The 15,012-nt window shown below is 35.2% G+C and overlaps 1 protein-coding gene across 1 annotated transcript in view; it reads right to left on the reverse strand.

The window, feature by feature from the left end:
• The window catches only part of LOC140629750 (WW domain-containing adapter protein with coiled-coil-like), a 36,917-nt gene that overhangs the window by 15,417 nt on the left and 6,488 nt on the right, over positions 1 to 15,012 (reverse strand). The window contains exons 2-4 of the mRNA XM_072819320.1: positions 13,134 to 13,247; positions 12,459 to 12,571; positions 7,801 to 8,109 (exon numbers count right to left, since the gene is read on the reverse strand). Coding sequence (XP_072675421.1) covers positions 7,801 to 8,109; positions 12,459 to 12,571; positions 13,134 to 13,243 — 532 coding nt within the window. The 5' untranslated portion in view covers positions 13,244 to 13,247. The remainder of the gene's footprint in view (positions 1 to 7,800; positions 8,110 to 12,458; positions 12,572 to 13,133; positions 13,248 to 15,012) is intronic.

Here is a 15,012-nt window from a genome sequence, read left to right on the forward strand (position 1 = left end):
CTAATTCTTTTATGGTTTAAAGTTAATATTCACCTCTTCTAAATCTAGGCCCCCATCCAAAATATCCAAGAGCATAAACCAAAGTCAAAATCTATTTTTGACCTACATTTTTCTGGCACGCCAAAGAATTCCTTCTAGATCTACAATAAGATCTAAAGACACTGCACTTAAAAAGGGTAAAAGGTACCATACTACATTTCTAATCATTAATTTCCTCTGATGCTTGGAGAGTTGCTGTAATAATATTCAGGGGAACATGTGAACAAAGCTCAAACTACTGTTGCAAGAAGGGCAGTTTGTTTTGTTCTGTTTTGTAGTAATGGTGTTACACTGAAGATTACAACATGGAGAAGTTACAAAGGAAACAAAGTATTCAAAAGTAGTAGGAAAAAAATGTAATAATAAGGTATCTAGGTGGCAGTAACCTGGTATATAATCTGTGATTTTCACTTATTTTTAATTTGATAATTCATGAATATGTTAAATCACATATCCACCACCCAGAACCTTTTCTTTGCATTTTACAAACGTACAGAAATATGGTGATGTAAAATATGTTAAGATATATTTTTGCACCTTGCTTTTTTATTCAACTGAGGAAATCTTTATGCTATACATGTAAAGGATAAACATACTCTGAAATTTATTCATGAGAGACACAGAAAGAGAGGCAGAGACACAGGCAGAGGGAGAAGCAGGCTCCTCGCAGGGAGCCTGATGTGGGACTCGATCCCAGATCCCGGGGTCACGATCTGAGCCGAAGCAGGTGCCCAACCATGAGCCACCCAAGCATCCCCGTATTGAAACTTTTAACAGATTTTATTAAAGGGATTCCTCTAATAACCGACATACACATTCCCACCAATTGTGCTTCCCCACATCCAGCTGTTAACTGTCACTAATCTTAAAGGTGAAAAATCTTATTTTAATCTTAATTTCCAATATGCACTGATAATCTTTCTCTTGAAATTTTTTAGCCTGCTAAAATATATATAACATAAAACTTACTACTTTAACTACTTCTAGGTTTACAACTCAGGGCCATTAAGTATTTACAAACTGTTGTGCAAACATCACATAGCACTATCCATCTCCAAAACCTTTTCATCTCTCCAAACAGAAATTCTGTCACCAATTAAACAAGGGCTCATCATCCCACTCCTTAGTAGCCACTATACTACCTCCTTTCAGCATAAGGTCTTCAATTTCATCTATGTCACAGCAGCATGCGTCAGAATTTCCTTCCTTTTTAAGGCTGTATGTCTAGCTAATATATATTTTTTTAAAACCTGTAACAGCTGATGGACACCTGAACCATTTCCATCTTTTGGCTATTTTAAATAACAATGGTACAAATATCAGTGTATAACCACCGGTTTGATTCCCTGGCTTTCAATTCTTCTGGTTATATATCCAAGCACAGAATGGTTTGATCCTATGGTAATTCTAGGTTTCATTTTTTGAGGAACTGCTAAACTGTATTCCACAGGAGCTGCATCATTTTGCATTCCTAGAAGCAATGTACAAGCGGTCTTAAAAAATAAAAATAAAAAAAAGAGGTCTAATTTTTCCCACATCCTCAAAAACATTTATTTTCATTGCTGTTTGTTTTCATAATAATCATCCTATGGGTGTGAAATGTTTTTTTTACTGTAGTTTTGATTGCTTTCCCTGATGCTGAATGCCTTGTGTGCTTACTGGCTGGCCTTGGAGAACACGTCTATTCAAGTCCTTTGCCCATTTTTGAGCTAGCTTGTTTCATTTAATTGCTCAGTTATAGGATTTCATATATTCTAGATATTAATCCTTTACTGGATATAGGATTTACAATTTATTTCCTCCTACTGTATGGGTTGCCTTTTGACTCTAGAGTGCCCTCTGATGCACAAAAGCTTTTAATACTGATGAAGTCCGTTTTATCTTTTTCCTTCGTTGCCTGTGCTTTTTGTGTCACATCTAAGAAATCACTACCAAATCCAATGTCACAGAAATTTTCACCCGTTTCCTTCTTAGAGTTTTTAGAGTTTCAGCTCCTAACTTTAGGTATTTGATCCATTTTGAGTTAACTTTTATAGCTGTAAGCCAAGGCTGGCAATTTTAATTTCCTCTTCTATAACTGCTTGTTCATATCTACTGCTTATTTTTTCTATTAGATTGTCTTTTTTCCTACTATTTTGATGTATTCTTAATGAATCCTTAACATATTGCTATACGTGTTGCAAGTATTTTCTACCAATTTGAGATATGTCTTGTGTTTAAATTTATCAACATTTTTTTTTTTAAAGGCAAAGGCATACTGGATCTTGATTTAAAAAGCCCTTCCCCACCCCTCAAATTATAAATAGTATATTCTTTCATCACAGCTATTCCCCCTGTCCCATTGTTAAAAGTGCCATCTTAGATTAACTAGCATAATTTTAAAGTTACAGACTAATACAGACTAAATTCTTCTACTAACGTATTCAGTTATTCAACAAAATTTGAATCATGGGGGGCCTGCATGGCTCAGTTAGTTGAATGCCTGCCTTTGGCTTAGGTCATGATCCCAGAGCCCTGGGATCCAGCCCTGCATCCCTGCATCAGGCTCCCTGCTTGGTGGGGTGTTTCTCCCCTGCTTGTGCTCTTTTACTCCGTCAAATAAATTTTTTAAGATCTTAAAAAAAATTTGAGTCACTAACACATCTGTAACCAGTTTTCCTAATTTTCATGAAGAGTTTAGTAATCCTAAAAATTATTATAAAGTAAAGCAAAGGAGCGAGGGCTGAACATGGCCCACTCAAGTTAGTTAATGACCTACTACACTAGCTTATAAAAGGCTAGTACTGCCTTAATGCATACTGAAATCTTCAGGTTCATTTAAATTTCACTCAGTCTACATACCATCAAGACACAAAAGCAAAGTTTATTCCAAGTGACTCACACCTCACATTAATGACTAATCCCCCCTCCTGTTAGATTGAGTGCGGAATTAAGTAACCACATTAAGGATTTAGATGCAAACTAGCCCTCAGCAGATTAGCATTACTCAATGAATAGGTCTGCTTCTTTGGTTATTTTGCCTTACTTTTCAAGTTTGTTTATGCTAATAAATCATAACTCTAAAATTACTAAGTAAGAAACTTATTAATTAAGGTCATTAAACTCCTCTCACTCTGGCAGTTATTTGGCCAAAGCAACGGTTTCCTGCCTATTTTGTCATTTCATGAATCTGGAAGAAAGGGTAGAGTTAGATACAATTTAGAACAGTCTATGGGGGACTGAAGAGGCTCCTGGATGACTTCTCATCCAGGTTCCAGTTTCCAACTCCTGGTTTTGGCTCAAGCTCCTTGTCAGGCTCCGCACTATGCTCTGTAGGAAGTCTGCTAGAGATTCTTTCTCCCTCTCCCCGTTAGTCCCCCAGTTCATATTCTCTCTCTTGCGCTGTATAATAAATAAATAATATATATATACATATACACACATATATATATATATGAGGAATGGTTAATGGGATACCAACTGATAAAAACCAAGTTTTAGGTGTTTAAGTATATCATTGTCTCTATCACTCTGTTATATGGTTGTCCAATAAAGTAATATGCCAAGAGATGTTCAAATGTTATCCTAACAACAAATACAGATCTAAAAGAAGATGCCTGACCTTGTTTCACCCTACCTAACACCAGGATTGTTTCCTACAAAACCAGAGCTTCAGATTTTCCACACTCTGTCTCTCAAGCAAGCACAGACTTTGAATTTATCCTTTAAATTAATTAATTTAGTTGCTTCTTCTCAAAAGGCACACTGGCATTAAACAGATCTAAATCTTTAGGTTTACAACAATTATAATACTTTTCTTTTTCTCCAAATCCATTTCTTAAACCATGAACTACTGCAAGTGCTTTCCAAGCCCTTAACACACACACCATTACCATTCTCTGTTACTTATCCATCTACAAGTATTGATGGTCTATTATTTTTTCCAGAACTAGGGATAGAGCAGTGGGTCATAATGACAAAGATCTTGCTATTATTTAACACAGCATCTTACCATGGACACCCCCAGATAGAGCCTAGCCATACTATTAGCACTTACAACCAAGAGTCCAAAAGTCTGATATTACCCAATCATCAGCCTTTTAATATAAATTATTTGTTAAGGAAAACTCAAACAAGGAAATCAGTATATTGATAACAGTCAATAAAAAGGCTTAACTTAAAGAACATGGATGTGCCTGAGAGAAAAAAAATATTTCAAATTAATGGACACTTCACAAATTTAGACCAACTAATGAACAGTTTGAAAATAGTAGTCTTCATTTATACACAAGGAATACTTGGGAAAATTATACAATTTTTCCTATTTCAATAGTCAACTGCAAGGTAACCAAGTTTCTTCCTGTAAGTTTAAAATTACCATATGTAAAAGTTTTAGAAAAAGTTTGTGATTAGCAAATATACTTTGTAGTATTAAAATGGAATCATCTAGGATTTGTTACCAATTTTTAATTACTGGGGTTCAAATTAATATAGATTTGTGTCGGGATCCCTGGGTGGCACAGCGGTTTGGCGCCTGCCTTTGGCCCAGGGCGCGATCCTGGAGACCCGGGATCGAATCCCACATCAGGCTCCCGGTGCATGGAGCCTGCTTCTCCCTCTGACTGTGTCTCTGCCTCTCTCTCTCTCTCTTTCTGTGACTATCATAAATAAATAAAAATTAAAAAAAAATATATAGATTTGTGTCTTTCGTTACCCTAGGGTTTTATGGAAATAACATGAATTTTGGAGAAGCTGCCTCTAACATCATGTACTTAAACAGTGGCAATGTTCAGGTTCTTCTTATCTAAAAAATACACCATCTTTGCAATACTGTCTTAAAAAATAAACTAAAATATGTAGTAAACACTTAGCACCAAGCCTGGTACACAGTTAATTTTTAATGGTATTTGGACAGCCCTGGTGGCTCAGTGGTTTAGCGCAGAATTCAGCCCAGAGCGTGGTCCTGGAGACCCCGGATTGAGTCCCACGTCGGGCTCCCTGCATGGAGCCTGCTTCTCCCTCTGCCTGTGTCTGTGCACCCCCCACCCTCTCTCGCTCTCTCATGAATAAATAAATATTTAAAAGAAATTTTTTAATGATATTTTAAAAATTTGTCAGGAATGGTGAAGCATGGAGGGAGAAGGTAGTATAGGTGAACCAAGTTCAACATGTAATTAATACCTAACTCTAAACAGTTTAATTAAGTCAACTAAAATTACAATATGATAGGTGCTATAATAATAAATAAATATAACAGGGAGAGGTTTGGGAAACACAGACTAAGAGAGCATAACTGACGCTGAGAACCCAAGGGCATTGGAGCTGCCTCTTAAAGAGCTCAACAGGATGGAATGTTAGAGCATGTCCTTTTTCAGCGAAAGCTCACAACAAGAATGGATATAACATGCCCAGGATATAACAGGCTGCAAGCAGACTGTCAGGCACTAAGAAGTATGGACGTATCCTGTGGATAATGGAAAAGTATTAGAAGTAACACAATCCAATCTAAATTTTATAATGAAACAACTGTCAGTGAATAGTGTGGATGGAAGGATGCAGAACAGTTATTAGAAGGCTTTTTCAAGAGAGATGCCTGGAGTTTCCATAGTAGTGGCGACAACCAGAGAAAGGATAGAGAAGGTGGAATCCAAGATCTGCTGATAGGTCAGTAGACAGAGATGAGGACAAATTCTAAAGAACAAGAAACAGTGGAGGACAGTGTAGTTACTTACCAAGAATCTGAGAATAAGCTGTGGGGAAAGGGAGGCATTTGGGACACAACAAGTCCTTATTGAAATAAAGCAGATAAAAGGTAGGAGTCAGAAATAAAGATTTGGGAGTCACTTTTGTAGATAAGACTGCCTGGCAAAAGAGAACATACTGAGCAAGAAAAAAAGAAAACAGTAAAAGGATGAACAATACTGGTTATTTAGGGGGCAAGAAGAGAACTAGAATATTGAAAAATAGCATTATTCCAGAAGCCAGTGATGGAAAGAATTTCAAAAAGGAGGTAAGAGCTAAGAATTAAATTAACAAGAGAGAAATGAGATAAAGATATTTTTTTAAAAAAAAGATTCTATTTATTTGAGATTTTAAAAAGGTATGAGAGAAAAAAAAAAAGGTGTGAGAGACAGAGGGAGAGCACAAGTAGGGAGGAGGGGCAGAGGGACAGGGACATGCAGGCTCCCTGCTGAGCAGGGAGAGGGTTGCAGGGCTCAATCCCAAAACCCTGGGATCATGACCTGAACCAAAGGCATTTAACTGAGTCACTCAGGCACCCCAAGATAAAGACTTTTAAAAGGCCACAGGATTTAATGATTTTTAAAAGAATTTCTGTGACTAAATAATCAAAATTATAAAAATTGAAAAACCGTTAACATCCTTTAGAAAGTACTACCACATTAACAATTACTGCATTAATTCAGATTTCCCTCAAGAATTCTCTTTACAAATTTAATTCTGCATCAGGGTAAATATGACTTCAACATATGGATTTTGGTACAAATTATCTTAGGGGAATCTGACAACATTTGGGACGATCTGTTTATGATGCATTAAGCACCAGATGATAAAAGTACGTGGCTTATTTATTTATTTAAAGATTTTATTTATTCATCAGAGACAGAGAGAGAGAGAGAGAGAGAGAGAGGCAGAGACACAGGCAGAGGGAGAAACAGGCTCCATGCTGGGAGTCTGACATGGGACTCGATCCCGGGTCTCCAGGATCACACCCTGGGTCGAAGGCGGCGCTAAACCGCTGAGCCACCCGGGCGGCCCAAAGTACGTGGTTTAAATATGGAATGAGTACTTACAGAAGAAATTCAAATAACATGCATAAAAGAAAACAAGCAGCAAAGAAATCTATGAGAACCCTTTGTAAGCAAATTAAATCAATGTGAAATAATGAATCAAACCATAGATTAAAAGCTTAAAGACTCATTAGCTCCCTGTAACATCTCTTAAACCCACAGGACATTTAAAAGTTTCTCAGAATTTACTCATGCTAATCTGCTAATTAGGCTGCTAATGGGTCTGCCTATAATTTATTTGCCTATTGTCTTTTAATTTCCTTCATTTCTTAAAACACATTATAATGTGTTAAGTTTAGAATTGTGAGTGGTCTGTGCAAATAAACTTATTATCTCATCACTCTGCTTCTGTTGTATGTTATCTCCTGAGTAGTTGTAGCCACAATTTTTCTCCTTTAACATGCTACGGTTATCAGCACTGAGCTGGATAAACACAATTGGAGTTCTGAAGTTAACTTCTACCCTTCAGATTTAAGTTCTAATTCAGACTTTAAGACTCTTTGTCCTCTGGCCCAGGACACAGTTTTCTTATTCACAAACTGAAACCAATAGTTGCATGTTGTGCAGAAATAACAGGTTTTAAAAGGTCTCTATTCATATCAAATTTTAATTAACAGAAAATTGAGACAATATCTCAACTAAACCATCATGACAATTATCACAAAAAACAAAAATTACTTTTACACAAATATGATGGGACAGTCCTTTGACTTTAAACCATTACTAACTTATAAATTAATAAGCACTTGACTTCGAAGTGTCAAAGGCAAAACAGCTAAGGCTTAGTAATTAAAATTAAAAGAAAAAGCTAAATATGGCTAACTCTAGACCTAAATCTACGCAGTAACATTTAAAAGACTTTTAAAAAGAATTTATAATTAAGAGTCTTATTCAAGCTAATGGAGATACTGTAATATAATAAAAAAAACTCAATCTACAGTTCAACGTGCAGCATCTAGTAATAATGGCATACCTTTTCTTTCTGTTTTCTGTGCAGGGACAGAAGATGTGGGTGTAGGCAGTTTTGATAAAGTAGATGCTCCATTAGCATCAAATGATTTCTTTGGCTGGTGATCAGACTGTAGCGTAAATGGACTAGAAGGAAGAGTGCTTGGGGTAGCAGTTGGATGAACCACTGGTTTGATGGGGTGCTGTACTGGCGTAGAACTACTGTGAGTCTCTGCTCTTGGCAGTCTGTAGTCTCTGTCATTGTGTCTGCTTGTTTGAGACAAAATATTCTGTGGGAGCAAACTACTGGCATCACTGGAATGCTTGTCTTCCACTTTAGTTCACAGTTCGAAAAAAGAGATGACAGAAGGGGGAAGAAAAAAGATTACATTAGAATCCTGTCTATAGAATCAGCTAATTTAGCAACATACTTATATCTTGTTATAAAACTGCAAGCCCAGTTAGTATCTGCAGTTTTACCACCAGCAAATACTGAAAAACTGCAAGCCCAGTTAGTATCTGCAGTTTTACCACCAGCAAATACTGAAAGAGGATATTTAGCCTCAACTCTAAGTAATCTATACTCAGATTTCAAATGAGCTATGAGCTTTTGGGGATTCTTTAGAACCACACCACAATTCAAACAAAACACTGGAAAAAAAAAAAAAAACAAACAGTCCATATATGGAGTTTTAACGTTTCACTCAAATGAAAAATTTTAAAGTATTTTAAAAATATAAAAAGCAAATGGTCCATTCTTTTAAAATATGGGCCGTGGGTTCTAATAATTGAATTATCCACAGTGGTTCAACTGCAAAGGAATATTAGCTTTATTAGCCTGATTTTTCTGAATACTGAAGTAGCTAATTAGTGGTCTCTAAAGTAGTTTGTGCTAGGGCTTTAAATGGGACGGCTGAATTTATGATGAACTGTGCAATCAGTAATTAAATCAGTTCATATTTTTGAAAATGCTAACAATACAAGTTAGTAATAAGCTCAAGTTATAGATAATGCTATCTGAAAACAGAGAAGGCCTACATCCAGCAGCATAGTCAGAAAAATCTACTTGCTATTACCAGTTATATTAAAAACATCCTCTTCCAATTTGGTCACAAAACATTTAAACCTCAGAAATACTTCTGCTTCCACAAAAAAATAAGGAAAATTCCAATCTTGATAAAATTTATCAAAAAATCTCTAACCAAAATTATAAGTCTAATCAATAACTGAAACTTAAAACAACTTTCAAGTAGAGAAATATCTTAAGATTCAAGCACATATGTAATAATAATATTACCAAAAGATGCCCTCCCCATTGAGTATTTTAGGTTTTTTTTTCCCAATTCATGGTTCCTCTGAATCTAGAAACCAAGACAGCACAAAGAAGGAAGTATGCTTAAACTACAAGTCAGTTTCCAAACCTTCAGCGTACAACTCCTACATGTTATACTAAACAGAATGTACTGGCTACTGCCAAAAAGCTTTAGTTATATCAAAACACAAAGTCTTTGACTTAATAAATGAAATTCAGTGTTGTAAGTTACACATATATTAACCTTAACAGAAAAAGGTGAACAGATTGAGCTAATCACAGCAAAATACAAACATCTGTTGCATGATATTAACTCATCAGTAAACTATCCATTTGCATGCACAAGGAACTTAAATTTTATTCTACAATTTCTTCCTGAAAAGAATACTGCTACAACAGAAACGTTTAGGAATAAAACAGAAATAATACCATACCCAATTCCCACCAATCCTGTCACTTGATTACCAATAACTTTTATTTCCTGGACACCAAGAAAAAAATCTCACTTCTGTAAGACTAGAGTCAAAGAGTATCAAGCAAATGTATTCAGATGAAAATTAAAGTTGATACTTCTTCAGACACTTGTAAGCTTTACAGTGGCAGCAGCATTATAGGAACTAAGGAAGCTGTAGCTACAACAGCTTTCTATGATTCACAACTCTAGACGAAACAGTTAACATGGTGACTTTACTTGCACACCGCCTCCACAACAAAGACATTTGGCAAATGTAAGGAGACATTCTTGGTTATCACAACTTGGAAGAGAGGAGGTGTGCTACTGGCATCTAGCATGTAGAGGCCAGGTACAGTACTCTATGTCCTAAGACACAGGACAGCAACCCACAACAAAGAATCACCTAACCCAAAATGTCATTGGTGCTACAGTTGAGAAACACCAAGTTAAGGTTTCTCTAAGTATAGAGCAATAATTCTGTAAGGCACAGATTAAAGACAATGAAAATAATCTAGTAGCAGTAAAACCAAATAAAAATTTTATCCATAAAGTTTTCAAGGTCAAGTTCTAGATAACATTATTTGCTGTAGTACATAAAATAAATTGATTTTCTACCTTTTTCTCCTTTCATATAAAATCTTTCAATCTGCCCACCCCCACCAACATGCATACCTTGTATTGGCAGTTCAAACTGCAAAGCTTTAGGTCTTACCCAACATGAACACCAATGTGCTGGACACATGGGAAAATTCTGCCAATACTTTTTGGACAGAAAAAGTTAAGCACTTAAATGACTCAATGACTTCATTACTACCACACTTAGGTATAACTCAGTTGACCAATTAAGGAAAAATAAAAAGAAATATAGCTAAGGTTTTTTTTTTTTTTCTAATTATCACTTAAAACTGAAAAAGTGAGACACATGACTGTACTTCAACACACACAGAGACCTACTGACTCCTCATTTGCACTTTTAGGAATGTGACTAAGGAAGTAATGGGCAAAGATAGACATCACAGCACTGCTGACAGTAGGAAAAGGATAAAAACCACCCAAGTATCCACAGATGATTACCTATAAATGAGGGCACATCAAAAAAAAAAAAAAAAAAAAAAAAAGGAAAACCATGTAATTTTAACACACAGGGATTTCTAAACTGACACAGAAATATTTCCTCAAAATATTAATGAACAAAAAAAGGTTAAAAATAGTAACATATAATGCCATTATGTAAAACACACACATATGTAGTTTTAATACACATTTATATACACGCAGAAAAAAGTGTATGTCCCCAAATGTTCTTGGCTCATGAAATTAAAAAAAATCCCCTTTTTATTTTTTAGTAACAAACATGCTTCACTTTTGAAATTACAAAGAAAAAAGAGAAGGAACTCCTTCATTTGTGAAAGAAAAAGATGCACACAATTTAAAAACACAATTCTGATTTTATTTCCTTAAAGATGGTTTATTAGAAAGACAAAAAAACACTACTTTCACTTTCATCAATACTTCCATCAGATCTTTATTTACTTCCATTTACTTCAAGAGAGGAGAAGAGACTTAAAATGATAGGGTATTTTGGAAAGAATAAAGCTGACGCACTAGGCTATTTTTTTCCCTCTCTGGGAACTATCACCCACTAAGTGAGAGGCCTGGCCCAAAATCTTAAAAAAAAAAAAAAAAAAAAAGTGACTATTTTTTTTACAACCATTTGCCACTCCTCCACCATATCTTCTCAATATCCTTCTGCAGTTTGTTCAGACAGAACTACTACAAGCTGGGTGCGGTTTTTTTTTTTTTTTTTTAAACCTGGAGAGGAAAACCTTTACCTTATTTCTGATTGTTTGCAAGAAGTAACAGTTATTCAAGATATTAAGTAAAATGGAACCAGGACCCAAGTCTTCTGTCTCAAAAATAGTTTTAATTTCCTTACTTCAGTACACTAAATCATTGTTTTGTAAGAATTAAATACAATTTCACTAGTACAAAAAAATTAAATGTTCAAAGGAACATATCTTAAAAATTCAGTGAAGAATTATGTTACTTTACTATCTGCTTCATCTTAAAACTTTTCCCATCAAAAAAGCAGTACTGTCTTGCTAAGACCAAATACAACCTTCTATGTAAGTTACAGGAAGAAGATGTCCAAGAATTCCCTGAACACATCTTAAAAATTCTTCCAAATTTCAAAATCTAATAAAAAGCCTAAGAAGTCTATGGTGGCATTTAAATTCTATTCTGGGCAAAAGGAAGCCACTGGGAATAGAGGACCTTTACTAAAAGCTTCAAATTCAAATTTAATTTGAATTAAGAAATAAATGCATATTACTCATATTGTCCCACTTAGACAAAATGTGACCTCAAAAACCTTTAAGGTATGCTCACAGTATAGAGATGCTATTCACATCTATGATGATGTAATCAGTTCCCAGATAAAAGGTAAAAAAGTTTCTCACTGATAAACACAAAACACCAAGAGACACTTTAATGTTACCATCTGTGTGTGGCTACAATTCAATTGTTAGATTCAAACATTCAATGAGTTTTGGAAGAAGTTTCACTGTCCAGTTTAACAGGACACAATTCAGCAAAGGGGGGAAAAAAAACCCAAACAACTCCTGTTTTAAGAGTCAATCCACAATATGAGATTTTGTTTTCCACCAATTCAACTGCATCATAGCCAGTATGAGTAGTGAAGAATAACATACGTGTACTAATCCTCCATGAACTCTTTTCCTTTTCAGGAAACAAAATGGTGGAGGTTAGGAAGACAGATCTAACATAAAAGAAACTATACATTTACATTATTTTAGTTTACATATGTAAACAGCTATGCATATGGATATAAACATACAAACTATAGGAGTGAATTAAACATCATGTTGTTTCAAAGAAAAAAAAAATTAATACTTACTTCCACTGGCAAACCCACTAGTGGCTGTTGCTTGCATCACCTCCCTTCTGTAATCCCTATCTTTTGGGAAGCTGTTAACTGCCATCTTGTTTGCTTCTTTTTGTCTCTGTTCTCTAAAAATAAAACATAGATAAACTCATAAAAATTACATCAGGTACAATGAGTTTACATATGACACTTCTGACCAAATGCTCAACAGAATGTTATATGGAAAATAAAAGAACTGAACATAGCCATAATATCAACTGGTATGGGAGATGAAACATAGCTAACAGAACATTAATGTTTCTCAGTGATAGCATTATAGCAATTGTTTATAACACCATTAAACCCTACAACCAAAACTCCCCAATATTAATTCTACACATATGAAGGAAACATTAATATACTTTAAATTATGAAAATGTTCATTATAAATGATAATATAGGTTGATATAAAATCTTAAATATACTGATGGTTTACAAGGTCCTTGTGGACAGTGACTTATCCAAGTTTTTTCTTTCTTTCTTTTTTTTTTTTAAGCAAAGAGAAATTATAGAAAACATAATGGGCCAACTATTGCAATTGAAGGGGGGAATGAGGAGTTTCACTAAGAAACCTAAGCTGAGAAAGTTCTAAGATGTTAAGCTGTAGTCAAGAATAATAAGTATTTTTTAATGAGTAAGAGCAAATACCTTTCAAGCCACTCTTTTGGGAAACCATTGTGAAACTTCGGTTCGACAATTGTAGTAGTATTTTTTCCCAGAAGAGCTAATATGCTCAGACCAGTCATCTGCAGAATCATAAGGCTTAAAAATACATTTTTAAAAATTAGAAAATATTAATACTATTTAACCACTTATTATGAAACTTCAACAGTCAATGGTTTTCAAAGCACATATAAGGGAAAAGACCATAAAAAAAATGTACCCTGATATAAAATGTAATTGTGTGTGTGTGTGTGTGTGTGTGTGTAGATATCTATCTATCTATGTGTGTGTGTGTGTAGATATCTATCTATATCTCTTAGGAGACTTTAGTCTATGAAAACCTTCAAAAATAACAATGGAAAATCCGGTAAAATACGAAATTAAAACAGATTCATATACATTAGTTTATTAAGCACAGAATGAGAAATGCAAAATTAACATCTTGACTTTGGAAAAGCATTACCAAAGTTCCCCATTACATAATTTTAATTGCTGAAATCCTGTCACATGGGGGGGGGGTGGAGATTAGAAAACCCATACTTAACTGATTTCATGACATGATGGCGTATCAATTTTAAACTCATGCACAATAATACTCATATATATTAGTAACCAAGAACAATTGGTCTGTATTCACTGTTACTTAGTGAAGAAAAAAAAAAACCCACAGAATTTAAAAATAAAACTATAAACACAGAGCTAATTAAAAGCCATATATTTGCTTCACCTTCAAAATCCATGAGATTGGGCAAGCTAAACCTTGTCTCACATAATATATGAGGTCAGCAGCATCACTCATATCCCTGTAACAAAAACTAGCCTTTCAAAAACTCTCAGATACATTCTCTTTAGGTATTTTACAGGTATAGTAAAATTATAAAGAAATTAGAGAAATCTGAAAGGAGGGCCAATTTCCATGCTACTGATCTAAAAAGTGTAAAATTTAAAGAAGTGCACTGGCCCCAGGAATCTGGAAGAATCCCAAGTTACTTCTAGATGAATTTCTGGACTATTTCCTCAAAGGAGCTTTGAGATTAATGAAATGTTATACGTTGGTAGTCTACAATTCTGGTTCACCAGTGGACAGTGACACAATCTTAAAGCTTGAGGAAAAGAATGAACCTTCATGCCCTGCTGACTCAGCTTTAATTTTGCCAAGTAGGCAACAAGCCTAGAGATAGTCGTAAGAGTTATCCATACGCCATAAAACTAATTGGTGACAGAAAAAAGGATAAAAACTTAAGTTTCAGGATGCCCATTATTGCCACCAAATCAATACCAATTCTCAAAATGCTGCAATAATTTTAAGAGATGAAAAAATATTGCAGATTCTGTCACACTTATGCTCTTGGGATTATGCCTCAAAATAATGAAGCTATTGGCAATCAGCCCTGTGCCTCCAAACCTCTCATACAGAAAGTTAATTCTCAATCCTTCTAGTTTCCAAAGGTAGGCTACAACCAAGTTGCAGAAACCCAATCACAGAAGGCCAAGTTCTAAAAGCTTTTTCACCACTTACTACTCCCTGTACCTAAATTATTATACAAACTGAATACTTTTTTTAAAGATTTTATTTACTTATGAGAGAGAGAGAGAGAGAGAGAGGCAGAGACATAGGCAGAAGGAGAAGCAGGCTCCATGCAGGGAGCCAACGTGGAACTCGATCCCGGGTCTCCAGGATCAGGCCCTGGACTGAAAGTGGCGCTAAACCACTGAGCCACCTGGGCTGCCCCAAACTGAATACTTCTATGCATGTATCTGGAAGATTTGGGTTGCTTGGAAGGTGGTTACATGAGATTGATTATGATAACTAGTCTGGTTGGAGAGGTAGATAAGATTTGAGACAGGTGGATGAGAGGACATC

The sequence above is a fragment of the Canis lupus genome, unplaced genomic scaffold (assembly GCF_048164855.1).
Source record: "Canis lupus baileyi unplaced genomic scaffold, mCanLup2.hap1 Scaffold_109, whole genome shotgun sequence".
Lineage (NCBI taxonomy): Eukaryota > Metazoa > Chordata > Mammalia > Carnivora > Canidae > Canis > Canis lupus.